Here is a 27,688-nt window from a genome sequence, read left to right on the forward strand (position 1 = left end):
GTCTGAAACAGTTCCAACATGTTGATCTTTTAGTTCCAGGACGAAATATTGACTTTGTTTTGATATAGCTTGACGCGACTTGTTTCAAGTGTCAGGCTCTCGTTGAAAATGTTTCACTTCTAATTTGATTCGTTTCACGAGCGAGCGAAAACCTGTTTTTGTCGTCCATGACATCTGGACGATGCGGCGTGCAGGGCTGCAGCCACTTGCAGTCTGCGTCCTCGTGTTTGTCCAAACTCCGAGCAAATTGTGACATCCCTCCCTTCCCCTCCCTGATCCTCCCTCCTCTCCATCTTCCTCTCTCTATTCCCACCTTCTCCCCTCCAGTATTCGATGGCGTTGTTTTTGGAAATGTCGGGGACACTGCATGATACGTTGATGGAAGGGTGTTTGCTGACATTAGTTGACGTCGTAGCGACAACATGGCCCCCTTCATCTTCTCGACTCCATGGTTGAAGCCATCATTAAAAATTCTACAACATAGTGACAACGTCCTAGCTCTCTCTCTCTCTCTCTCTCTCTCTCTCTCTCTCTCTCTCTCTCTCTCTCTCTGTAAGAAACTATAACCTTTTTCCTTCTTACTATATGATCTATATTCTGTGCGCCTGTATTACGTGTTAGTATAAGGGACAGGTTGTAAGATTAGGCTTTGCCTAAAACCTCTATCCTTTGGTAATAAAGTTCAGTTTCAGTTTCTCTCTGCACCTTCTCCCCTCCATGATTGAAACCATTAGTTGACGTCGTAGCGACAACGTGCCCCCACCTCCTCCCTTTCTCTATCTTCTCCACTCCTTGGTTGAAACCATTATTTGACGTAGTAGCGGCAATATGCCGGGGTTTTAATTAAACCCGTGCCGTGCTCGCGATGCCGTTAGACAAATAGTGTGAATCCCTGCAAGTGTCAAACAGTGACCTTTGAGATGTTGTTGGTGCTCCTCTCGCGAGTCCTCGTCGCGTGCTGGGAATGCTGGATGTGTGTTTTCGGTGTTTTCATTGCGAGTGTTTTTTTGAGGGCAGGTTCTACCCCGTTTGTTTTGGTCGATTCTGTTTTTCTTCTTGTTGAATGCTTTATACAGCGCACCCAATTTAGCTGTGGAAGGTTGGTTGGTTGTTCTGTGTACCGTGTCCCTTCAACCCATTAAGCTAATCGAGAACGAATCAACTTTGATTCCTTTCTCATGTTTAGAGTGACGGACTGGTCTTATGTTAAGTTAATAAACGTATAAGTAATTCCATATTAATAGCACACAAGAATTTCAAGGTTTTTTTTCTAGCATAACGTTTGCAAAATGTAAGTCGAGCTGAAAGGGGGAAAGGATTACTTAGCTGAGACAAGGGCGTGCCCTCTATAACACTGTATGACGTGTTGACCAATGACGTTTCGCGTCCTCTCAGGTGCAGCTTGTGATCTTGGGTAAAGGGAGCCCAGTCCTTCTCATAGAAGCTCCCTAAGAAAAAGAAAAAAAGAATTACGATTGGAAACATGTGAAAGACAAAGAAAAGCGTCGCAGTGCTGGCGTAGGCCAAAGACGTTTCATGACAATGACCCAGGGTACATTACTTAGTGAACGATAAATAGTCAGATTAGCAGTCCTGAGGGACGCTTCGTTTCCAATCTACGTCAACATTCGATGGCGTTGTGTTTGGACGTGTCTGGAACACTGTATGATAGGCGGCTTGGAGGGTGTTTGCCGACAGATTACTCGCGCTGAGAGATGCCATTGTCTCGGAGAGGAATGTAGAGGCGTGTGTGTGTGAGTTATGTGTGTGTATTTGCAATTGCCCCACTGTTGATAAGGTAGCCCTGTTATATGCAAAACCTTACTGTTTGAACTGTTCGTCTCTGTTGCTGTCTGTTTCCCCGTTTGTTGTGCAGTACACTCTGACGCACAGCCAGGGCTTGAACTTTGAAGCAGCGCTAGATAAGATAGTGTGTGCACTTCACAACCCTGCAACAGCATTAATTCATTGTCGTAGACACTTCTCTGGTAGGCGCTAGGCTGGTGTTGGTGTGCTTGTAATACTAATAGTGCTAGGCTACTCCCAAAACACTGACTGACATTTTGGCGAGCATTTTTTTTCCCAGCCAAGAACAACTTGGGGTTCATTCATAGAGTTACCGAAAAGGGTAATGGCCGTAAATATAATCCCGTAAATATAATCCTGCTGGGGTGTTAGTGGCGTCACAAGCATGAATGCTGTTACCTTACTCAGTTACTGTTTTCAATTTAGAGTAGGAGTGAATGAATGAATGCTGTGTCGCTGTAAGACCATTACCTTGTTCGGAAGAATCAAACAGCAAGTAACTGGCTGAGTCATCATTTTAGAATTTCCTTGTTGACTTATTTTTGAAAATACAAAATGTTGGCAATCTCCCCACTTTAATTGTTGACTTGTACGATACTTCCTTTTCGACCGACGAATTCCATTGAGATTTTCGAGATAAAAGGGACATACTTTCACGATTAGGGTCATAGGTCCGACATCGACTCGAGTTTCACTGTCACAGTAAGGCAAGAAGGAAACCGTCGCCCCGATGGGTTGGTCATTGGTATCAGTTTTCTGTCGGAATGTCCTCTGATTCCCTTGCAGCTCAAGAAAATAAAGTCTGCTTGACAGGAATGGGCAGGGTGGTTGACAGCCCATCACTTTTTCTCTGGCTATCCTTGGGTCCCTGTTGTCGCAGAGGATAGATTGACTTGCGGGGAAGGGATGGGGGGGGGGGGGGGGGGGAGACGTAGTGGTTGACTGGCGTGATGTTGGTCCCAGCAGGGGGCTGGGGGCACGGCGTGCATTGGACATTGTAATGGCTTTGGTTGACCTGTGTAAATGCTTGGTCTAACGGAGAGGGGGGGGGGGGGGGGGGCGAATGCCATGGACATTGATTTGCTTGACTCTTGTAGATCTATGCTTGTCTCAAGAGGGGGATGTGGTAAAATACTCCGGTTGACTCGTGTGAATGCTGGTACCCAAAAGAGTATACAGTATCACCGTATGCATGGAAATGTCATTGCATGTTCTAGTAAAGCGATTCAATATTCAGTTCGATTGTACCAATAATGGTAGGCAATTAAACGATACATATTGCTATTGATGGCTGTGGCACATGGACGATACATATTAACCACCGTACACAAAACGCGTGAGATCAAGTATTGAAGATTGTGCTTCCTGTGTTACAATGTGTCCTGTATACCTGCTGAGCAGAAATGCATGAACATTTGTTCCCGTCGTGGTCGCATCAGAATCAGCACGGAGATAATGTCCGTGTAAAATACATGCAGTTTAGGCTAACATTTGGTAGAATCTCGTCCCGTTTTAAGTTCTGCATGTTCGTATGTTTGGTGTGTGTGTGTGTGTGTGTTTGTGTATGCCCGCGCGAATTTCCAGACGTTGATTGTTCTCGCGTTGCTCCAAGTTAGCGAACATGCTGTAACTCTTAGACTGAATGACATGCTTCAAGACCGTTGCTCCTTCTCTGGTTACTCGGCATGGCACCGCTGGTAATGCAAATCGTTGTGTTTGTGTTCGCCTCTCACAATATCCGGAAAGCGCTACATTTGCCAGGAAAACAAAAGGCGAGGGGGCTGAGGTTGGGAGAGAAACGCTGTGCTGGGACGGAGGGAACGAAAGGTAGAGAGTGAAATCACAGGCACATGACTCTGGGGTGTGTGGGTGTGCCGTGGGGCAGGGGGGGGGGAGGGGGTCCCACCTCCTGCTTTGGAGTCTTTAAATAAAAGGCCTGTCTCGCTGTCCGTTTTTTTTGATCGCCCATAGCTCCGGCGTCTGTGGGCTGATCCGCCTGAAATTTAGCATGAGACTTGCCATCACCATGGTTAGTATGATCGTATGACACTTGGAGGCAGAAAGAGCCCCCCTCTCCCCTCCCCTCCCAAGTGTGATGTGACTGTGAGTGAAATGTTGCGCTGGCATTATGAGTGTTGTGTGCTCAGCCGTCTGGCCCCGCTGAGTGTTTGTCGGCCCTAATTGACACAAGCGCACGCGGAATGCAACGTTTCAACGGACGACTATGGAACGCCTGAACTGCCTGGTGATGGAAGAAAACATTATGTTATGTGCACTTGTCATTATGTTATGTGCATTTGTCATTATGTTATGTGCATTTGTCATTATGTTATGTGCACTTGTCATTATGTTATGTGCACTTGTCATTATGTTATGTGCACTTGTCATTATGTTATGTGCACTTGTCATTATGTTATGTGCATTTGTCATTATGTTATGTGCACTTGTCATTATGTTATGTGCACTTGTCATTATGTTATGTGCACTTGTCATTATGTTATGTGCACTTGTCATTATGTTATGTGCACTTGTCATTATGTGATGTGCACTTGCCATTATGTTATGTGCACTTGTCATTATGTGATGTGCACTTGCCATTATGTGATGTGCACTGGTCATTATGTTATGTGCACTTGCCATTATGTTATGTGCACTTGTCATTATGTTATGTGCATTGGTCATTATGTTATGTGCTCTCATCATTATGTTATGTGCACTCGTCATTATGTCGTGTGCATTGGTCATTATGTTATGTGCACTCGTCATTATGTCATGTGCATTGGTCATTATGTTATGTACACTTGACATTATGTCGTGTGCATTGGTCATTATGTTATTACACTTGTCATTATGTCGTGTGCATTAGTCATTATGTTATTACACTTGTCATTATGTCGTGTGCACTGGTCATTATGTTATGTACACTCGTCATTATGTTATATACTCATTTTTTTCTAGAGAACGCGTTGCGTATTGATCAATTGTAGCCAATGAGATTGCGTCTTACAAAATTGTGGCCTTAGAATTCAAAATGGCAGCCAGGTGTATCGACAAGAGAGTAGAAGATATGGTTGCAATTTTAACTAAACTCGGTTTAGAAACGTGTATAGACAAATTTAGAAAAGAACGAATAACCCCTGATGTTGTGATGCATCTTTCGGATTCTGAACTGCGGACTGTAAGTGTCAACAATAGCCAAGATGTAATGAGATTGCGAACAGAGTGCATCACCTTCTCACAGCCAGAAAACAACAACCTTTCACTTTCAGTTTCAGGGGTGAAGTTCCACATTTCAAAAAATGTTTTACAGGGACTTATCGAGTCTGGATTTAAAGTGATGGATATTTCTCACTTATTTTGTGTCTCAGAAAGAACGATTTATCGGAGGATGTCTGAATTTAATTTACACGTGCACTCGTTTATAGACATTGAAGATGCTGAACTCGAAGGAGAAGTTGTAAAAGTAATTTCAGAATTCCCTCGTCTTGGAGAACAAATGATCAGACAAGTGCTATGTACTCGTGGTATAAAGGTAAGTAAGATGGTCCTCAACCTTCTATAATCCCAAAATGTTCATTCTCTTTCTCTGTCTGTCTGTCTCTCTCTAGCTTAGACGCTTTTAGAGATCCAGATCCAGATCCAGTTTGTCAAGACAAAAGCAGGGTTTCTGAAATGGACATTTCACTCCATTTGCGAGTGGGTTTGGAAAATGGCGAGTGGAAACTTAGACTGCTAGCCAAATGTACACGAGTATTCAAATTATTGTGAAGCTTGTATTGTAATAGTGATTTTTCCTATGTTTTCAGCCAATTTGGCAAGGGATTAAAATCAATAACAATTAAGTAGAAGTGCAACGCCAAGGCACTGCATACCCCAGCGAAAGACAAACCTCTCTCTCTCTCAAACACAAACGAACACACACCCACCCACCCACACACACACACACACTGTGACCGTGGCACACACGTACACCGCACCCACGGCACACTGGTACACACACACCCCAAGTTTATGTTTACTTCAATTAGATATGTAGCAAGCTCAGGGCAAACGGATTATACTAATATCAGGCTTATATCTACGTCGGTTCTACCAGCCCGGGAATTTAATAATAATTCTGTATTTTTTTGCTTTAATGTGAGCATACATTTTTTTTACTCAAATTGTATTTATCAAAACTTAAGCAATCTTTGAGGCCGTTTTACAGCTGTCCGTTGTATTGCACTTGCGATCTTTATACTAACAATTTTTAACTTTAAAAATGCGTTAAATGGCCCTTTTATATTACATCTATTGGTAAAATTATCTCTCTTTCTTCCTCTCTCTCCTCAGAGACTTTGGGTTTTGATCTAAATAATATGCTGTTTTTTCCTTTGTTCATCAGGTTACACGACAGCAGTTACGGGACGTGCTTCATAACTGTGATCAACTTGGGATTGAGGAAAGAAAGCGTCGACGACTTCATCGCAGGGTCTACAACGTGCAAGCCCCAAATCATTTGTGGCATCTCGACACCAACCACAAACTGATTCGTTGGCACTTTGTCATTGCAGGAGGAATCGATGGTTTTAGTAGGTACATTGTCTTCTTGAACTGTGCAAACAACAACAAGTCACAAACGATTCTCCACTTTTTCAAGGATGGGGAAAACAAGTGTGGAACCACCCCATTACGGGTTAGAACTGACAAAGGACAAGAAAACATAAAAGTGGCTGAATATATGATTCAAAAGAGGGGAATGAACAGACGAACTGTCATCGCTGGTAAAAGTACGCACAATCAACGCATTGAGCGACTATGGCGAGATGTGTATGATGGTGTCTTGTGCTACTTTTACGAGCTATTCTACTTTATGGAAGAACACGGAATTTTGAATCCATCAAATACAGCCCATATTTATGCTCTTCATTATGTGTACTTGGGAAAAATCAACGAAAAGCTTGACATTTGGAAAGAGGCATGGCAACGGCACCGCTTGCGCACAGCCCGTTCATCGCCTTTGAGACTTTTTTGGGCAGGGTCCGTTACCTGTCCTGTGGACGTTCCACTTTCTGATACGGAAGCAGACTTGTACGGAACAGAAGGTGATGTTGAAGAAACTGATGGTGATGACTTGGAGGATAACATTCGTCACGACTCGCGTCCGTCTTTTGATCCGGTTCAGTTGGATATCAATTGGGTTTGTCAGCAAGAACTGGAAACAGTATGTCGAGCTGATTGGGTTTCGGAAAATCATGGAATAGACATTTTTCTTTTGGTTGTCGATGTACTAAGAAGACACACCGACTATGATTTGTGATCTGTTTGACTACGAGCGAGTTCTTCCGAGATCAAGTGTTGACAATTACTTGTTATGTATCTTAAAACCTGGCTGATACAATATTGCAGACAGTATCATGGCTCACGCAGACAGCAAGACTGTGCAGTGACCCCCATACCCTTAACTGGTTCGCTGGTGTCAGAATAATGTGACCAGCAGTCTCAATGGCGATAGCCGAAAGGGACTTAAAACTTAACTAACAAACAAACGACAACAGTCCGCGCTCGTTCAACGGATGGATAAACACGGGCAAATGATGTGATTTCTGTTTTGCATTGTTCGTTCACAATATTGTAATGACCAAATTTGTTATGAATAAAAAAAGAGAAGCCCCTTGATCGGCATTCGATTGTTAAAAAAATATATGACTTTATGGCAATGGTGGAATGTTGATATCTCTAAAGTTGAAACATTTGTATTGTCAAAATTCCAAATGGGATTGGCGTGGTTTACCCTTACAGGGAATTCACCGTTCCGCTTGAGTGATAGTTTGACTGGAAAAAAAGAAAAGAAAAGAAAAGAAAAAAGAACACTAGTGAGATGTATGACCGCGCTCTTCAAAAAGTAAAAAATAATACCCACAGCTCAGGTGCACAAGTGTAATTTCATAACCTTTTCCATCGATACTCTTATTAGATGTGTATGGATCAGCCTCGCCCTTGAGTAAGGAAAAGGTGAAATTGTCTCAAATGAGAACAGTTTAAAACAAAATGTTAAAATGACAAGTGGTACATCTTGAGATGAGCTGAAATACTTGACAAAACAGATTTCACACACATGCACAAAACTTTTCACAACAGTTGCTGGTTTGTGTAATATTTTCAAACACAATTTATTGTAGCAGATTCAGAAACAGTTACCTGAAAACGTTATTTTATAGAAAAACAAACCCTCAGTATGTAAAACACATTACATTGTATTTTCTAAATCTATGCAGACCTTTCTGAGCTAAAATGTGAGAAGCCAGGTAATTGTAACAATGAACTGGTTTGGGCAAACTAGAACCATGAGAGGGTCAAATTCTTCATTTGCAGTAAATACCGTTAACAATGATTACTTCCCAAAACAAATGATCCCAAAATATTGGACAAAACAATATTATTTATCAATTAACAAGAAGGGCAAAGCCCATACGACTCACATGCTTGACCTTGATCTTTACATGACCTTGACCTTCAGGGTCAAGGTCAAATAACTAAACCTAGCAATGACATACACTAAGGACTGCTTTACACATTTTTCCTACCAAAATACATGTGACTTTGACCCAAGGTCAAGGTCATCCAAGGTCATGCAACACAAAGCTGTTAATTCAAGACATATGAAGTACAATGGTGCTCATTGGCTCTTTTTACCATGAGATATGGTCACTTTTAGTGGTTCACTACCTTATTTTGGTCACATTTCATAAGGGTCAAAGTGACCTTGACCTTGATCATATGTGACCAAATTGTCTCATGATGAAAGCATAACATGTGCCCCACATAATTTTTAAGTTTGAAACAGTTATCTTCCATAGTTCAGGGTCAAGGTCACTTCAAAATATGTATACAATCCAACTTTGAAGAGCTTCTGTGACCTTGACCTTGAAGCAAGGTAAACCAAACTGGTATCAAAAGATGGGGTTTACTTTGCCCTATATATCATATATAGGTGAGGTATTGAATCTCAAAAACTTCAGAGAAAATGGGAAAAATGTGAAAAATAGCTGTTTATTTAGACAACATTTATGGCCCCTGCGACCTTGACCTTGAAGCAAGGTCAAGATGCTATGTATGTTTTTTGGGGCCTTGTCATCATACACCATCTTGCCAAATTTGGTACTGATAGACTGAATAGTGTCCAAGAAATATCCAACGTTAAAGTTTTCCGGACGGACGGACGACTCGGGTGAGTACATAGACTCACTTTTGCTTCGCATGTGAGTCAAAAATGCTTTAAGCTATGTTTCAATATGTAGGTGTGCAGTGCGTGTCCGTAATCCAGAAATTATCTTAATGATAGAAAAAAAGAAGACATTATTCCATTTGTCCGTATGCGGTGTCTGTCTGATAAGTCAGTTTTGTTTTCGAAACTTGTACGTAAGAAAAAATAACGGAAGGCAAGGAGTAACAAGGTGGCGTGCCACAAAAACACTGTTTTCTTGTTGGATTGCTAGTGTTTAGCTTATGTTTGAGGCTTCCAAGCCCAAGGTTATTTTTTTCTATTTTTTATTTGAAGTGACGATTGTAGATGAGATTTTGGCCAAGTCTCGACTCCAGATTTGAACGATATGAATTTGACGCAAAATACCATAAGCCTTTTTGAGAGTTTTGTCTGTCCAGGGCCGGACTAGGCTAAGAGGAGGGGGGGGGGTGCCAGTGGTGGTCCAGGGGGATGTTTCCCCTAGCGGGGTCAAGGGGCAGAGCCCCTTGTGGGGGATGGGTAGGTCATATTCTGAGATAGGAAAATGGTCGCTCCTTGCATGAAACGGCAAAAATAAACAATAATAAATTTTTTTTTTAAATAAGTGAGGTACATGTTTAGGCTAGGGGGGGGGGGGGGGGGGGTTGCGCAACCCCCATAACCCCCCCCCCCCGGTAGTCCGGCCCTGCTGTCTATTTTTAGCGTTTTTCTAGCGATCTAGTAGTCTAAAGTTACCTGACCTCAGTCGTTAGGGTTGATAACCTTCTTAGCTTTAGCTTTGCCCTAAGCCAGTTCTCTCCTCATCGCCTCTGAAATGTTTCGCCTCTTGTGTGTTTTTCGCGTGTGCGATGGCAGGCGTGCCTGGCTCAATCGTGGCATCGTCGGTTGTTTGATATAGAATTGTACAATGATGTATGCACTACACATATCAATGTTACAGCAAGCAGTCAAGAAAACAATCACTGATCAGCTGTTTTCATTATCACATACAAGTGGAATTTTGCCTTGACCCTGTCAAATTACGTCAAGGAGAAAACAAAAATTCTTGAAACGTCACATCAACATCACATGATCCAGGCACTAACGTCATAAAGCAAAAATAGACGGACATGTCATATTACCATCACGTGACAGCGCAAAGCATCATGAAGCAAAAACAGGTACAATGTCACATCCCATCACATGACCGATCGCACACGTCATCAGAAGAAAAAATAGTAAAACGTCATCACTAAATCCCGTGACTGACCATCAACATTCTTGCTTTAGGTCACCCAGACAAAAGAACACGATTTCTATCGTGCGTTTGTCTGCAACAAGAAAAGAAAAAAATCGTTCTCTTTCGACAACTGATTTACACATCAACAAAAAATAAAAAGCAAAATGTGCTATTATTATTAGGGTAATAGTCCCCAGGCCTTTCCACAACATCAACACTACATAAAACACAAAAATCTTTTTTTCCTTGAGTGACATTTGAAGGCTACCTGATCCTTTTGCGTTGCTTTTTTTCTTCTTTTCTTTCAAATAAAAGTTTATATAGTGAACATTTATGATGATTTCACCTGAAACTTAACATACGCTCACCTGATGACCCAATCTAACTTTTGTTCTAAAACATGACACACATTTTCTGTGATGCGACTGCTGGTTAGAGTGCAAAATTTGGTCAAAAGAATGAAGAGTAAAAGCAGTTGGATGTGAAAAGGAAAGCTTGTTCAACAATAAAGAAATCTTTGGACGGCGACGGCAGTAGGTTGTCACGTTAGTCCAAAGTGTTGTGGAGTGTCGAATGCCATGTCAAATATTTCAAACATCCTTTGCCTTTCTGGCATTTCCCCATAGGCCGTCAAAAACAAAATGTTTCCACAAGAGGAGGCAGTTGGATACCAGGATGGCATAACTTTGAACTCGATGCTCGGGTTCATCTCGTATCCCAGCGGAGGCTCTTGTTCTTCCGCAGTGACGAAACGAAGGACTTTGGCTAGAGTCACGTTCCCGTTGTTTCTTCGCCCCGCTGAATAAAACAAATACATGCCTATGGTCACAAAGTGTACAGTTTTTTCCTCTACTTAGCCAGTAGCCAACTGCAATGGTTCAGTGGTGATTCTAGGAATTCAAGAAAAGGAGAGCATGCTCTCCCTCCAGCTAAAAAAAAAGAGAGCACTTTTTTTAGGAGATCGGTGCGTCACTACAAAACATAACTCAATTATTACATGCAACATACCTTTATGTGCAACTGCTGACTGTATACTACTAACCTGTACCTGCTAGTACACAATGATGATGGTGAATAACACTTGGTTGAACAGTCATACAAAATTATGCTGTCTTACACACAAATGAATGTACGTTTTGTCAGTTTTTTCCACTTGATCCCAAAGAAGAGTTTGTAAATAAGTAAACACTCTTAGTCTAGATGAAACAAGAACAATTAATTTGCCAATGATTACTTCTTCAAGATCCTTCTGTCTGTACCAATGCAAACACAGAGTGCAACTGAGTGATTTGGATGGTGGATTTGCAGTGTGGTAAATCAAATTTTGCGCAATTTTCTTTTTGGCAAGGTTAATTTGTAGTTAAGATTATTTAGTTGGCTACTGGCTAAGTAGAGGCAAAAACCTTAAAGTTGAAGTTTGAATATTTGCCATGAGTTTTTTTAAAAGATTGAAAAAGACAAATTAAGTTTAAATGAAACAAATTTTGTGACAAAAAAGAGCAAAAAATGCCCCATGATTAGATGACACATTTTGTGACAAAAATGATGATGATGAGCTGAGTTTAGAGTCCAATATTGGCAGACTAGCCATGGAGACTGGTGACAAGGGGCAAAAAAGACGCCATATACTTACCAGAAACTTCTTTCAAGTACGCAAGAAAGTTCTTCATGACTTTCATTTCTTGCTTGTGCTTGTTTGAACCTTCAGGAGACATCTTGGGCTTCAACAGTAGCGTCATTTTTTTTAGTGTCAGCTTGGGTTGATCGATAGGCGTGAAGAGGTTTCGGAACGTTGGGAAAGCATCACAGATCTGAAGAAACAATAAACTATATTTACATAATTATGAAATATATTGAGGTCTTTATCTACCTATGATGGGGATAAATTTGGGTCATTAATGATTTTGTGACTTCTGAAGTAAAAAATTACTTGCTTGAAACCCCCTGGCGTTTTGTCATACATGAAATTTCTACATACAGTAATACTTGGGAATAGTGGAACACTTGAGATCAGCGAAAATAGTTTACTATTCACAGGCAACCTTTATCCCTCATCCTTCACATTTCAGTGTTTTAGATCAAATATGTGGTCCCCAAATATGTCACATAGACTTTAGCAACCCATCTATAGGGTGTCCTTGCCAACACTGCGTCAAATATGACGTCATTTAGACACGGGGAATTTATCACCGTGAATATTATAAAAACGCTGCGCTGGACTTCCACTGTCTCTAATAAATTTCCATTTCATTATGTTTGTAACTTTCCAGATAACTTCTGATAACTCAATAAGTTCCATTTCCAAATAGATTACTTCCACTTAACATTTTTGGTAAAACCGAGATCGGTTGATTGGGTTTGTTTGAAACAAATGAAATGCATGCCACCGGGTATGTATTTTAGGTTTCCATGTTAACTTCTATTTGTAAGTTATTTTTCTAAAGAAAAACTGTGTATGGATTAAATATTTTGAATATACCAATTCATAGTATTTAACTTATAAATGCAACCTAAACAAAAACAACCTTGGAATTAAAAGCAACAATAATTATCATACCCTCAGCAAGCCAAGACTATCGAGGCCTCGGCGGAGATCTTTCACAAACTCTCTGGTCTCGTTGGTTGGTGTTTTGAAGACTTCCTCGCATAGTTCCGGCGTCATTATTCGGGGTAGACGCCCATTTTGGAGGGTTGAAAGAGCTGTAAGCAATTTAAATTCATTATTAATCCCGAGAGTTAAAGTGGGCCCTATCCCCCCTTAACCCTACAAAGTAAACTTTCCAGGTTGAACCATTTTGCCCAAGAAATATATACGGAATAAAAAGACAGGTCTTTACTGCTTGAATTTCAACAATATGCATTTTATTTTCCCTCAAATTGCAGAAAGAATAATAATAAATAATAATAATTTATAGCATTTATAGTGCGCACATTTTATCTAAGACAAACTCAAAAGAACAGCTAAAATGTAAAATTACTTGCAAATTACACAGTTTTTGCCCGATTGAGACCAAACTTAGCAAAATGGTAGGTGATGATCAAGCGAGTAGTTTGGTGGGGTTCGACCGCGCCTGTGGCGTGCAGCGACCGCGGCGCATAGCGATGCAGTTGAAATGTTTGAACCTTATACAAATCCACAGTTTTTCTCCGATCGGGACCAAATTAGTATGCTGATACCTTATGGGAACGGTCAGGTCATGGTGGGGTTCGACCGCGCCTGCGGAGCATAGCAACGCAGTCGAAATGTTTAAACCTTATACAAATCCAGTTTTTCTCCGATCAGGACCAAACTTGGTATGCTGATACCTTATGGGTAGGGTCAGGTCATGGTAAGGTTGGAACGCGCCTGTGGGACACGACAAGGGCGTAACCACGCACTTAGTGCCACAGATATTGGGAATTTACGCTTGTTTTTCTTCTGAAATAAAATTACGTTTCTGCAAACAACAACTTAAAACTATTTTGACAACCTTTTTCTTAATTGTCTCATAGAGCTTGCATACGGAATCTATCTAAAAATGGTTATTGAATCTTTTCTTGTACATGTACTTTGTGCTAAGAGTAAAACATTCTTCATGTATCTAAGACAACTAGCCGGCTTTGCCGGCGTCGGCGTGTGCGTTTTGATCGGTGGCAACTTGGTTTGTTTTTTGCGGCCGCTTCGCACCCGCAAAAAACAAACCGCCCTTTACGCAATGTTTCATGGGCCTGTGCCTGACCCGAGCTTCGCGGAGTAGGTTTGACTGCTGTCCGACCTCCGACCACGGTCGACGGAAGCACGACAACGGTTTTGCCCTTTTCGTTTAATAGAATAGACTAATAAAATGAGTTACATTTTAATCAGTATTAATATTACCCATGATTTTTCCAATGGTTTCATAGTGCTCGGACTGGGGTCTGATATTGTCAAAGAACGTCTCCTTGATCGCCAAGAGCACTGATTGAAAGAACTCCTTTCTTGGCCCGCCATAGTCGGACGCTTTCTGCAGAAACAATAAATAATAACACATGTAATTCAACTCAATGCACACACAATAATAAACAAGAAGGGCAAAGCCCATACGACTCACATGCTTTACACATTTTTCCTACCAAAATACATGTGACCTTGACCCAAGGTCAAGGTCATCCAAGGTCATCCAACACAAAGCTGTTAATTCAAGACATAGGAAGTACAATGGTGCTTATTGGCTCTTTCTACCATGAGATATGGTCACTTTTAGTGGTTCACTACCTTATTTTGGTCACATTTCATAAGGGTCAAAGTGACCTTGACCTTGATCATATGTGACCAAATGTGTCTCATGATGAAAGCATAACATGTGCCCCACATAATTTTTAAGTTTGAAACAGTTATCTTCCATAGTTCAGGGTCAAGGTCACTTCAAAATATGTATACAATCCAACTTTGAAGAGCTCCTGTGACCTTGACCTTGAAGCAAGGTAAACCAAACTGGTATCAAAAGATGGGGCTTACTTTGCCCTATATATCATATATAGGTGAGGTATTGAATCTCAAAAACTTCAGAGAAAATGGGAAAAATGTGAAAAATAGCTGTTTTTTAGGCAACATTTATGGCCCCTGCGACCTTGACCTTGAAGCAAGGTCAAGATGCTATGTATGTTTTTTGGGGCCTTGTCATCATACACCATCTTGCCAAATTTGGTACTGATAGACTGAATAGTGTCCAAGAAATATCCAACGTTAAAGTTTTCCGGACGGACGTCCGGCTGGACGTCCGGCCGGACGTCTGGCCGGCCGGCCGGACGGACGGACGACTCGGGTGAGTACATAGACTCACTTTTGCTTCGCATGTGAGTCAAAAAACCCACTCTTTTCCATTATATTGGTAAAAACAAACAAAAACATTTATGAACACATCAATTTTAAATTCCATTCCCTTCTTGATCTTGATTGATAACGTTGACATATCCCACTTCTGGTTTTGTCGTCAACCGAAAATATTCAGGAGAACACTCAAAACAACCAAAAATCCTTACTTAATCTAATATTAGCACATTCACACTCTAAGCACATAAGGTGCCCCTACTTTTTCTATTCAGTCACACTCAAGCAAGATCTAAGGGGAAAAGTGGCCCCACCCATTTGACCTCCCAGAGTCCCCCAGGGCTATTCCCCAAAACCATCGAAATAACCCCAGGGAGTTGAGGCCACTGGTAGGACCTGGAGATGGGAGATAAAAACCTGTAACAATCCTTCCCCAAACACCCCCCCCGGCTATCTACTTTAGCTTTGTTTGAGACGAGAGGCGGTTCTTAAATGCCTTAATCGACTCAGCCGTGACAATCTTGTCCTCCAGGGTATTCCATACCCGCAATGTGTTTTTCAATTCGGATGATTCTGGAGTTTTGTTGCCTGGGAGAGGATACATGTTGAAGGGTCGTGAGTTATTCCGTGCCATGTAATTAACGATGTTTTTTTACACAAACTTGCGGTCATTTTTGACTGCAGGCTCAACTGAGCTGGGTGTCTTACATCTCACTCGCGTTTTACTTTTACTTTTCCCAATCCATCATTGAACCTTATACAAATCCACAGTTTTCATTCAATCGGGACCAAACTTGCTTTTTAGCATAACTTATGGGTAGGGTCAGGTCATGGTCGGGTTGACAGTGCTTTGATGAACGTAGTGTATGCTCGGCAGTCGGGGACAAGCGCTCGGCTTGCAGTCCACACCCGTCAGGAGGGTCATTTCTTGTTGGGTTTGGTTTTTCTTTTCCCTCTAACAGGCATGACATACTTGTCCGGGGGGATGCCTGGCAGCTCTTCGCCGACCACCTTGTAGAAGAAGGCCAGGCGTTGTTGCTTTCGGCGATCTTGTAGTGGCAGAAGTTGTAGTCACCCAGCATGTCTGTCACGCAGCCAGAAGTTAGGGATGTATAGTCACGACAGATGAATCTCTGAGGTTGGCCTTGTACTCTTAAAATATGAAGTCACCCCAAGGACTTTTGTACAGAAACAAGATTGACCCTCCTGACGGGTGTGGACTTCAGGCCGGGACGTGGTAAGCATGCCGCGCTTTGGGCTCTTTGACACCACTGCAAACCCAACCATGACCTGACCCTACCCATAAGATATCAGCATACCAAGTGTGGTCACGATTGAACGAAAACTGTGGATTTGTATACAGTTCAATGCGTATTCGGTTAAGCATGAGCGCTTGTCCCCCCACTGCCTAGCATACACTACGTTCATCAAAGCACTGTCAACCCGACCATGACCTGACCCTACCCATAAGGTTTGCTAAAAAGCAAGTTTGGTCCCGATTGAACGAAAACTGTTGATTTGTATAAGGTTCAATGAATATGTGGGAAAAGCAAAGAAAAGAAAACTCCAGTGAGATGTAAGACTGCCAGCTCTTTCGAGCCTGCAGTCAAAAAGGAAGTTTAGTAGTGTTATTTTGCTTCATTATTATTACCTCCCCAATAAAATTCACTTCCAGACACAGTCTGAGGTCCTTCAGTGGAACATCCGCTAAGGCATCAAAAGCACTGTCCACGACAGAGTCGCGATCTATGGAGATGAAATTTGTGTTTCCAGTGAGACCAGTAGTCATAGCACTGGCATCGATGTCCAGTTTTCTTCCAGTGACAATCTTTCTCTGTGCCACCCGAAGTATTTCGATGGGGTTAGTGACGTTGTCGTCTTGGCAAATGGAGATGCATTCTTTGATCACGTTTTCTAATAAATCTTCCTCCGACAGCTGAAAGAACAGAAAAAAACCTGTGTCATGGTAAAGTCAAATCCACATGTGTCAATTTCAGCACAAAGAAAATAATCCAAAAAAATAAATAAATAAATTTAAAGAAAGGGGGTGGCCGGTGAGGGATGCGGCTTCTGCCCCAAATAATTTATTTTCAGATTTTGATCGGAGAATTTATCAACATCATGATAGATCCAAAATCTAAAAACCAATATTTTGGGCCACATCCCCCCATTTGCTGAAATAGACACATGTTTTCCAAAAAAATGCATGGCATCTCTAAAACGCCTGTCGTTTGAATATGGCTCAGCATTCCAATCTTGACCTGGCAGCAGTCACATTGGCTATGTGTTTCCTCTGTGTTTCTGCCTCGGTAAGACATCTGCAGATCTCAAGTTTGGTGTTCAGTGCACATAATGACTTATTTTTTATTATCAAACCATCCCTTTTACCATTTTGCACCCCCTGTGTTTGTTATAAGTAATAGCAGACTTTGTCTACTTAATGCTATAACTATGACTTGGCCCCGAACCGGCCAGATTGGGAGCTACTAGTAGACCTTTAAGGCCCCCCAAAAAAGTTGTCTGTTTCTGGTAACATGGCTAAAAACAAGAAGGGCAAAGCCCATACGACTCACATGCTTTACACATTTTTCCTACCAAAATACATGTGACCTTGACCCAAGGTCAAGGTCATCCAAGGTCATGCAACACAAAGCTGTTAATTCAAGACATAGGAAGTACAATGGTGCTTATTGGCTCTTTCTACCATGAGATATGGTCACTTTTAGTGGTTCACTTATTATTTTGGTCACATTTCATAAGGGTCAAAGTGACCTTGACCTTGATCATATGTGACCAAATGTGTCTCATGATGAAAGCATAACATGTGCCCCACATAATTTTTAAGTTTGAAACAGTTATCTTCCATAGTTCAGGGTCAAGGTCACTTCAAAATATGTATACAATCCAACTTTGAAGAGCTCCTGTGACCTTGACCTTGAAGCAAGGTAAACCAAACTGGTATCAAAAGATGGGGCTTACTTTGCCCTATATATCATATATAGGTGAGGTATTGAATCTCAAAAACTTCAGAGAAAATGGGAAAAATATGAAAAATAGCTGTTTTTTAGGCAACATTTATGGCCCCTGCGACCTTGACCTTGAAGCAAGGTCAAGATGCTATGTGTGTTTTTTGGGGCCTTGTCATCATACACCATCTTGCCAAATTTGGTACTGATAGACTGAATAGTGTCCAAGAAATATCCAACGTTAAAGTTTTCCGGACGGACGACTCGGGTGAGTACATAGACTCACTTTTGCTTCGCATGTGAGTCAAAAATAGGTAGGGTAGGTAGGGATTATAATTTTTTTGTTGTTGCCAGGGTAGAAAACTACTAAACGCTGCCCCCTTGGGTCAAATTCAGGATGAATGTCATGGAAGACCTCTAAAATGGTAAAATCAGCTGGATAGGCACTAATCACTTTCACTGAGGCCGTATCTTTACATTTGTCGAGCGTTACGGCCACCGCTTCTTCTCTCATTTTTTTTTTTTTTTTTTACTTTGGTAAAAAAAAAAAGTGTAGGGTCGGCACCAAAACGGGTGACCAGAAACAGACAACTTTTTTTTTGGGCCTAAAGTGAAATATATTATTCAAAATGATTTTATTTATTTATTTATTTATTTATTTATTTTTTTTTGTTTGTGTGCTATGTTACCTAGTGTTTTATATAGTGTTACTGTTTTTGATTGAATATGCTCAATTGAAAGAGAATACACACACACACAAATCATACCCAAGCCGACAGAGTTGGGTCGGTGCCAGTGTACTGTGACTGAGTGCGATAGAAGCCTGCGCTATATGTACTTGTATTGAAAGTGTAGCGCATGTTATCTGTCGAAGTAGCACAGACCTGCTGGGAACCGTACAAAAATGACACCATTTTCAAACTAGGTATTGACTCACCTTTGGCACTAGTAGTTTTCTCAACAACAGCAACAAAATAAAAAAAAATACAAAAAAAAAAAAAATAAAAATAAAAACGAGCCTAAGAACAAAGAATACAAGAACTAATTAATACAAATTCAATTTTCAGTTAGTTAGTTAGTTCTTCAGTATTAACATGCTAGAGGGCCGAAGGCCCTGTTAAGCACAAATTTAGACCAGACTCACACGTCAGGACATGATTTGGATCCTGTTCTTAAGGATCCATTACTGTTAATAATTTATAGCAAAAACAAATTGACATTCATACCGATGCAGCAGCCGCAAATAGTGGCTCCGGCAGATCAGTATCAGTATCATCCTCTTCACCTAGCAGTACGTCCTAGAAATAAGAGCCAAAGGGGATTAAAAAGTGAATCCTAAGTTTATCCATACTTAAAAAAAAAATTTAAAAAAAAGTTTATCCATACTTACAAGATAAGGCTGCTCATTTGATTTATCATGGATTAGTCACTTTCTTAAAACAAGAAGAGCAAACGCTCGATCGAGTCACTTTCGCAGTTCTGAATATTATATGAGGCATCAGATGGACAGGAAGAAATTGCTATTCACAACACAATACAGATGTAAATAATTTGATGTAAAGAATAATCCTATAAAGTTTGAATCAAATCCGATGAATAGTTTCAGAGATATGATATTTCAATTTTTTTCCTTCAAGACATACCTGTGACCTTGAAAAAGGTCAAAGGTCACCAAAGCAGACGTCAAAGTGTAGAGGTCACTGGGAGTCACGTTCACATAAAATTTGAGCCCGGTCACTTTTATAGTTTCCGAGAAAAGCCCAACGTTAAGTTGTGTGTTGCCGAACAGAAAAGGCTAGTTATCTCCCTTGTTTTTCTGATAACGTTCGTAAAAGGCTACAGATGTAAATACTTTGATGTAAAGAATAATCCTACAAAGTTTCAATCACATCCGATGAACTTTGTCAAAGATATAAAATGTCTAATTTTTCCTTTGACGCTGACCTGTGACCTTGAAAAAGGTCAAAGGTCAACGAAACCATCGTTAAAGTGTAGAGGTCATTGGAGGTCACGACTAAACAAAATATGAGCCCGATCGCTTTGATAGTTTCCGAGAAAAGTCCAACGTTAAGGTGGTGTCTACGGCCGGCCGGCCGGCCGGACAGACTAACACTGACCGATTACATAGAGTCACATTTTCTCAAGTGACTCAAAAATAAATAAGAAATAAAACAAATAAAAAAACAACTATGAATTTAGTAAAAAAAAAATTAAAAAAAAACATAAAATCACTAAATCTGTCGCGCAATAGGTGTTTTTGCCTGTGGAAACACAGGTCTATAAGTCTCTCGGTCCGTCTGTCTGTCTGTCGCACAGACCTGCTGGGAACCGAACAAAAATGACACCATTTTCAAACTAGGTATTGACTCACCTTTGGCACTAGTAGTTTTCTCAACAACAACAAAAACAAAAAAAGAAGATGCAATGGATGGCAATATTCACCCAACCGCAAAATTCAAAAGATTAAAAAATATATATATTGGCAGTAACGGGATTCGAACCCGGTATCTTCGACTCGCAAGACGGTTCCCTAACCACTCGACCATCGAGATTCTTGTCATGCGTATTGTAATTTAAAGTTAGGTGATTGGTCACTTAGCGGACACACAGAACAAAAAAAAACCAAAAAAACCAAAACGAGACCAAAAACAATATTCACCCATAAAGTGGGTGAATAAAAAAAATGAAATAAAAACGAGCCTAAGAACAAAGAATACAAGAACTAATTAATACAAATTCAATTATCAGTTAGTTAGTAACAGTGATGTACATTTTTCTGGTAGTCTTCAGGACAATTGTCCTGAAGATGGAAAAACAATAGGACACAGTGTCCTGAAAGTGTTACTTCAATAGGACAACAACAGCAAAGAAACAAAAACGACTTGTGAAATCGGCGTTTAAAGAATTTTTTTAATTTCAATTACTGTAAAACTCAGCGAAAATTGTGCATTCACACCAACTCAATCATACTTTTTGTTCACTTGGCAACCGAGACCACCCCCCAATCATCATGAAAATGGACAGTCCGCATGTCCTCTCCATCATAAAAACGATTGGACACTTGACCACTTCTTCTGTACTTTAATCGGACCCGTGTCCGCCTGGTGATAATGTTTTCGGTCCCTGGAGGGGTTACATCGGTCAAGAACCGGAGACCGACTAAAATGTGCATCACTGTAGTTATTTCTTCAGTATTAACATGCTAGAGGGCTGAAGGCCCTGTTAAGCACAAATTTAGACCCGACTCACACGTCAGGACATGATTTGGATCCTGTTCTTTAGGATCCATTACTGTTAATAATTCATAGCAAAAACAAATTGACATGCATACCGATGCAGCAGCCGCCAGATCCGGCAGATCAGTATCAGTATCATCCTCTTCACCTGGCAGTACAACCTAGAAATAAGAGCCAAAGGGGATTAAAAAGTGAATCCTAAGTTTATCCTTACTTACAAGATAAGGCTGCTCATTTGATTTATCATGGATTAATCACAACAATTTAAAAAAAAAAAAAATAATTAAAAAAAACCAACAACTATGAATTTAGTAAAGGCGGAAAAAAACTATCGATAAACAAGTCGGGGGTCAAGCGCTCGGCTTGCAGTCCACGCCCGACAGGAGGGTAATTTCTTGTTAACAATGGGGTTGGAAGTGAATTAAATTTCATTTTAGCAGAAAATTTGTCCCCTCCTTGCCTGTGACTTAACCTGCTTACACTTTGTTCACATTCAATGATTAATACAATTATACTACCTATTCAAAACTCTATGGGAAATAAGCATCAATCATATAAAAATAATTTGTATACATACCACATCTGAGTCCTGTGGATCAATGACGACGGCCATGACGCTTTGTATTTCCTCGTTACCATGGGCCTAGAAATTTTAAAAAAAGAACAATAGATGGTAAATATTGACCGAATGTTGTTGTTGTTGTGTGTGTGTGTGTGTGTGTGTGTGTGTGTGTGTGTGTGTGTGTGTGTGTGTGTGTGTGTGTGTGTGTGTGTGTGTGTGTTTGGAGTGTAGAAGACCTTGCCTGAGGTTTGTATTTGGTGCAAAAAAAACGGCCTGAGGTTGAAATTAGTTTCCTACACAAACACAAATGTCATTTCAACGGTAGAGATCAGTTTTAAAAATATTGGAACCACCTACCCTATTTTGTGGTTTTTTTCCCAATGACTCATTAGTCACGCTACTTGCCATACAGACGAAATCTACTTTCGCTGTATCCCATAGTCTCTCGTTAGCCAAGACAATCTTGGATTGGTCAGAGAAGGGGCCCAACTCTTTGAGCTTCTGGTAAGTAATTATCAGGGCTGGAAAGGTAATTTGATTTCCAAGCCATTGAAAGCACATTAGCACTTACAATACTTTCCGAAGAAAACCGTGTCAGCTTTGAACCCCATCTAAAAAAGTGACTTGATGCCAATGTGATGCCTATGGCCTAATCCTCGTTGGCGACTACATGTACTTAATTATCTACTCATCATATAAAGAATCACATTAACTTTTGTTCAAACATTATTTCTTGCCGACTTTCAATGAGCGTTACTAACAGACAAAAATACTTAACACTTACAGCTGGCTGGCACGCAGCATGATGACCGCGGAGGGCTGTGAGGTCATACATCCGTCCACATTTGAGACAGGCTTCTTTAACCTTTATCTCCTGATCGTTTTCCAGTGATTGCTGCAGTATAAGGTCCTGCTGAACTGGCCTGATGTAAAACGTCCCTTGGGACCCAGAGGATTTCAAATTACTGACGGCATAACACGGATTGATAGCCACAAGGGAGCGGCCATGCCCTTGGGCTCGCATCAGCTCAAATCCCCCGCAGCCGTTCAGAGCAGGATAGGCGTTTTGCAGCTTTTTGTAGACTTCTTCGGACGTGTCATGTTGAAGCAATTGGATTTTTTTTGCTCCCAGGCCGCTCTTTGCCAACATTTCTTTTTCCCAGAAAGTTGCCACACAGGCCCTATCTCTCTCAGGGAAACAAAAAAAGTTCCCCGTCCACGTTCTTTCTTTCTGCATCCCCCTCCGATTCCGTCTGTTGGCCGATGCTGTGTATGGAGTTGCCCTCGAACGATAGGGCGCAAAGAGTGCAGCCACTTCTCTCGATGCAGGTCCTTGTCTATCTGAAAAAAATGCATGTGCATGAACATGATTTTTTTAATTTTTTTACATACATAGGGATAACAAATGCGTGAGTTTACACCAGCGATATAGCTGGACAACACTACGGACAATGGTCAGACTTGTGTCAATATTATGCTGATACATGTAACTGCAAAATCAATTGTCAAATCAACTTTCAGCTAAAAATGTGTAAAGTTTATATTAAACAAGAAGGGCAAAGCCCATACGACTCACATGCTTTACACATTTTTCCTACCAAAATACATGTGACCTTGACCCAAGGTCAAGGTCATCCAAGGTCATGCAACACAAAGCTGTTAATTCAAGACATAGGAAGTACAATGGTGCTTATTGGCTCTTTCTACCATGAGATATGGTCACTTTTAGTGGTTCACTACCTTATTTTGGTCACATTTCATAAGGGTCATAGTGACCTTGACCTTGATCATATGTGACCAAATGTGTCTCATGATGAAAGCATAACATGTGCCCCACATAATTTTTAAGTTTGAAACAGTTATCTTCCATAGTTCAGGGTCAAGGTCACTTCAAAATATGTATACAATCCAACTTTGAAGAGCTCCTGTGACCTTGACCTTGAAGCAAGGTAAACCAAACTGGTATCAAAAGATGGGGCTTACTTTGCCCTATATATCATATATAGGTGAGGTATTGAACCTCAAAAACTTCAGAGAAAATGGGAAAAATGTGAAAAATAGCTGTTTTTTAGGCAACATTTATGGCCCCTGCGACCTTGACCTTGAAGCAAGGTCAAGATGCTATGTATGTTTTTTGGGGCCTTGTCATCATACACCATCTTGCCAAATTTGGTACTGATAGACTGAATAGTGTCCAAGAAATATCCAACGTTAAAGTTTTCCGGACGGACGTCCGGACGGACGGACGGACGACTCGGGTGAGTACATAGACTCACTTTTGCTTCGCATGTGAGTCAAAAAAGTAGGAGCGCGCCAGGACTCAAACCTGGAATCAGTACTACTCTGCAGATTTCAGGTCGCAGCTACAAAAATTCACTAAAATCACCAACGCTTCGCACAGCTATTCCGGCAGAAAGAATTTTTTAAAAAACCAAGAATTCCTCCGGGGGAGAAAATAAATCACACACGACCAAACCTCATCTACAACGGTTCTACCAGCCCGTGAATTTAATAATAATAATTATTAAAAAAAAAACACGGAGCGGATTCGAACCCAGGCCTAAGTATCTGAAGTCTGGCGTTCTACCGATTGAGCCACGAATGATGACAGTTCCATGCCGTTTATGTAATTTCCCTTCTGTATCCCTTCTTGCTCCTCTCCCGCTCCCCATGTGCTCCCAAAGGTAAGAAAACAAAATCACAACACTACGTGTGTGATTTAAAAAAAATTTTGTTTTCTTATAAAAAAAAAAAAGTCTATGCGCGGTATCGATCCGGCGAACCTACGATCTCCGAGATGTTCGCAGTAGACCACTAGACCACCAAAGCAGGTTGAAAACCAAACATAACAAACGCTACAGCAGAGCTCTGGTAGTAGGTCAAATTATATCACGACAAATCTAATAAATCTCCAAATAGTAATATTCGCAAACGACAGTCCTAACGGCGTCAACCGAAGAAGACGTTTAAAGCTGAGCAAACAACAACAACTTCTCAAACGCTTTCTCATGGTCATTCAGAAACAATGACAAAATCGCACCCCAAACATTGAACAACCACGCCATTTTGGCCATGAGAAGTTACAGCAGAGAGTTTTAATGTAATGAGAGAGTACACTTGTATACATGTTCTTACTACTTGAGAGTGTAAGTCTGGACTTACGATTTATATCTCCCTTGTTCTTAGCAATTATAGTAGACTATACATGATTTTCTTTGTTTTGTACTCATTAAAACTACTAATTTGTTTCGATCGGGTGTTTGTGTGTCCCGCACCTATTTACCAAGTGCAGACTTATAAGTACACATCAGGCACACACAAAAAAAACCCAAAGAAAAACAAGAATTCCTCCGGGGGAAGAAAATAATCAGAGTTGGGGGGAAAACATTTCGTTTGTTCAGTTTTGTTTTGTTCTTGATAGTTTGTTTATCTCACACACACACACACACATACGCACACACACACACACACACACACACACACACACACATACATACATACATGTATACATACATACACAAACACACGCGCGCACGCACACACATTGCACGTACGCGCACATACACACACCTACTGAGATATGCCTAACATACACGCACGCTTGCAATTACACACACATAATACGCAAACGCAGTTTAATTTCCTCAATACAAGGCGAAAGGCACACACACACCACACACAAATAAACACACACACGCAGTCCCACACACACACACACAACCCTCACACACACAAATAAACCCACACACGCAGTCAACCCCCCCACACACACACACAACCCTCACACACACAAATAAACACACACACGCAGTCCACCCTCCCCCCCCCCCCCCACACACACACGGCAGTCTAAAGAAAGAAGAAGAAGAAGAAGAACCCTCTCTGACGGCCTACTCTCACTATCGCTCTCTCTCTCTCTCTCACACACACAAGCTCACGCAAGCACAGCCACACACACACACAGCACGCGCATACACACACACTGACACACATCACACACAGCACGCGAATATTATACACACACACTGACACACATCACACACACACACCCACACACACCTTTCGCAGTTCGCTCACAGTTCTTCTCTTTTCCATCGTCGCCATCTTCGAAGCTTGCTTCGCTTTTCAGGGGAGATAACCCGTTTATCACATTCGCTGCTGACTTGTGGGTCAAGGCTATTCTGCACAGGTTTTCAGTGCCCGTGGTGCACCTGACCTAGATTCGTGTGCCAAACCTTTCGCTCCGCCAAAATGGTACGGGAAAAAAATCGGGGAGCCAGCCGCAAATATCATATCAATAAGCAGCAGGCAGAATGGCCAATTTCTGCGGATTACTGCACATGAAACCTAACCCACACATCATTTCTTACTTTAGTTCGGTACAAGATTGTAAACATTAACAAACCTCTGCTCTCATGTGTGTGCCCAGTGTGGTGATTCAAGGGAAGAGATCTCTGAGATGTGACGTCAATGTCAATGTGACGACGCGCTGCTGATTTCAATCTGTGTCGATCGCCCATTGACACAACACCAAGATTGTTCAGTTCTTCTTCGGATAGATTATTAATTTCATTAACACCGATCTTCTCTCTGTGAAAAACATCACAGAGAGTGCCAAGGCCTGCGTTAGTCAAAACAGTTTGCAATGCAGCATCCATTTTGAAGATCTGTCTGGTTGAGCAGGAAATGCGTTGTTTTGTAAGACGCAATCTCATTGGCTAAAATTGATCAATAAGCAACGCGTTCTCTAGAAAAAAATGAGTATATAACATAATGACGAGTGTACATAACATAATGACCAATGCACACGACATAATGACAAGTGTAATAACATAATGACTAATGCACACGACATAACGACAAGTGTAATAACATAATGACCAATGCACATAACATAATGACCAATGCACATCACATAATGACAAGTGCACATAACATAATGACCAATGCACATAACATAATGACCAATGTACATCACATAATGACAAGTGCACATAACATAATGACAAGTGCACATAACATAATGACAAGTGCACATAACATAATGACAAGTGCACATAACATAATGACAAGTGCACATAATATAATGACAAGTGCACATAACATAATGACAAGTGCACATAACATAATGACAAGTGCACATAACATAATGACAAGTGCACATAATATAATGACAAGTGCACATAACATAATGTTTTCTTCCATCACCAGGCAGTTCAGGCGTTCCATAGACGACTGTTTCCGTTGCTTGTCTTGCAACGCTCACTTCTGTTTCTCTTTTCTTAACTGTTTTGTTGTTGTTGTTGTTGTCTTTTTTTTCTTTTTTTGTGTGTGTGGGGGGGTCTGTCAAAAGTTCTGTTCTTTCATGTTTCTCCAACTTCCCAAAACCTTTCTCCATAAACAGTATGAATTACATAATTAATGAAGGTCTTCCGCACGCCACACCCTGCTTGTATTAGAACGAACGCACGTACAAACACACACACACACACACACACACACACACACACACACACACACACACACACACACACACACACACACACACACACACACACACACACACACACACACACTGATTAAAAAAAATAAATGTGTAGAATGAAAAACAAACGAAGTTTGTAAAGTCAGCAATAGTGCTCTCTGCTTGACAATAGCATGGGAAATTCTTTTGTCGTATAAACACAGTGGGTTGAGCTGTATTTGTTTTGATTTGAAAATAAAGCAGTGTGACCCCTAACGAACGCCACCCAGGCGTGACAAGGTTGTGGTTACACTGGCACAGAGCTGTCGCAAAGTGTTGAGAATTATGCCACACCGCTTCATGCTTCGTTCAACTTCCAACCTCAAGTTGAATATATTATGAAGACGTATAGTCTGCTCCT

General features: G+C 41.1%; 1 protein-coding gene across 1 annotated transcript; it reads right to left on the reverse strand.

Annotated features, from left to right (window-relative positions):
• Nucleotides 1–9,662: 9,662 nt before the first annotated feature.
• LOC138947727 (uncharacterized) lies at nt 9,663–26,767 on the reverse strand. Its single transcript, XM_070319268.1, has 10 exons — nt 26,209–26,767; nt 22,588–23,144; nt 21,819–21,884; nt 21,337–21,402; nt 19,232–19,303; nt 16,691–16,975; nt 14,107–14,233; nt 12,808–12,950; nt 11,884–12,061; nt 9,663–11,048 (listed from the first exon to the last, which is right to left on the reverse strand). The coding sequence occupies exons 1-10, from the start codon at nt 26,516–26,518 to the stop codon at nt 10,792–10,794; spliced, it is 2,061 nt and encodes a 686-aa protein (XP_070175369.1). The 5' UTR covers nt 26,519–26,767; the 3' UTR covers nt 9,663–10,791.
• Nucleotides 26,768–27,688: the final 921 nt, after the last annotated feature.

The sequence above is a fragment of the Littorina saxatilis genome, linkage group LG14 (genome assembly GCF_037325665.1).
Source record: "Littorina saxatilis isolate snail1 linkage group LG14, US_GU_Lsax_2.0, whole genome shotgun sequence".
Classification (NCBI taxonomy): Eukaryota; Metazoa; Mollusca; class Gastropoda; order Littorinimorpha; family Littorinidae; genus Littorina; species Littorina saxatilis.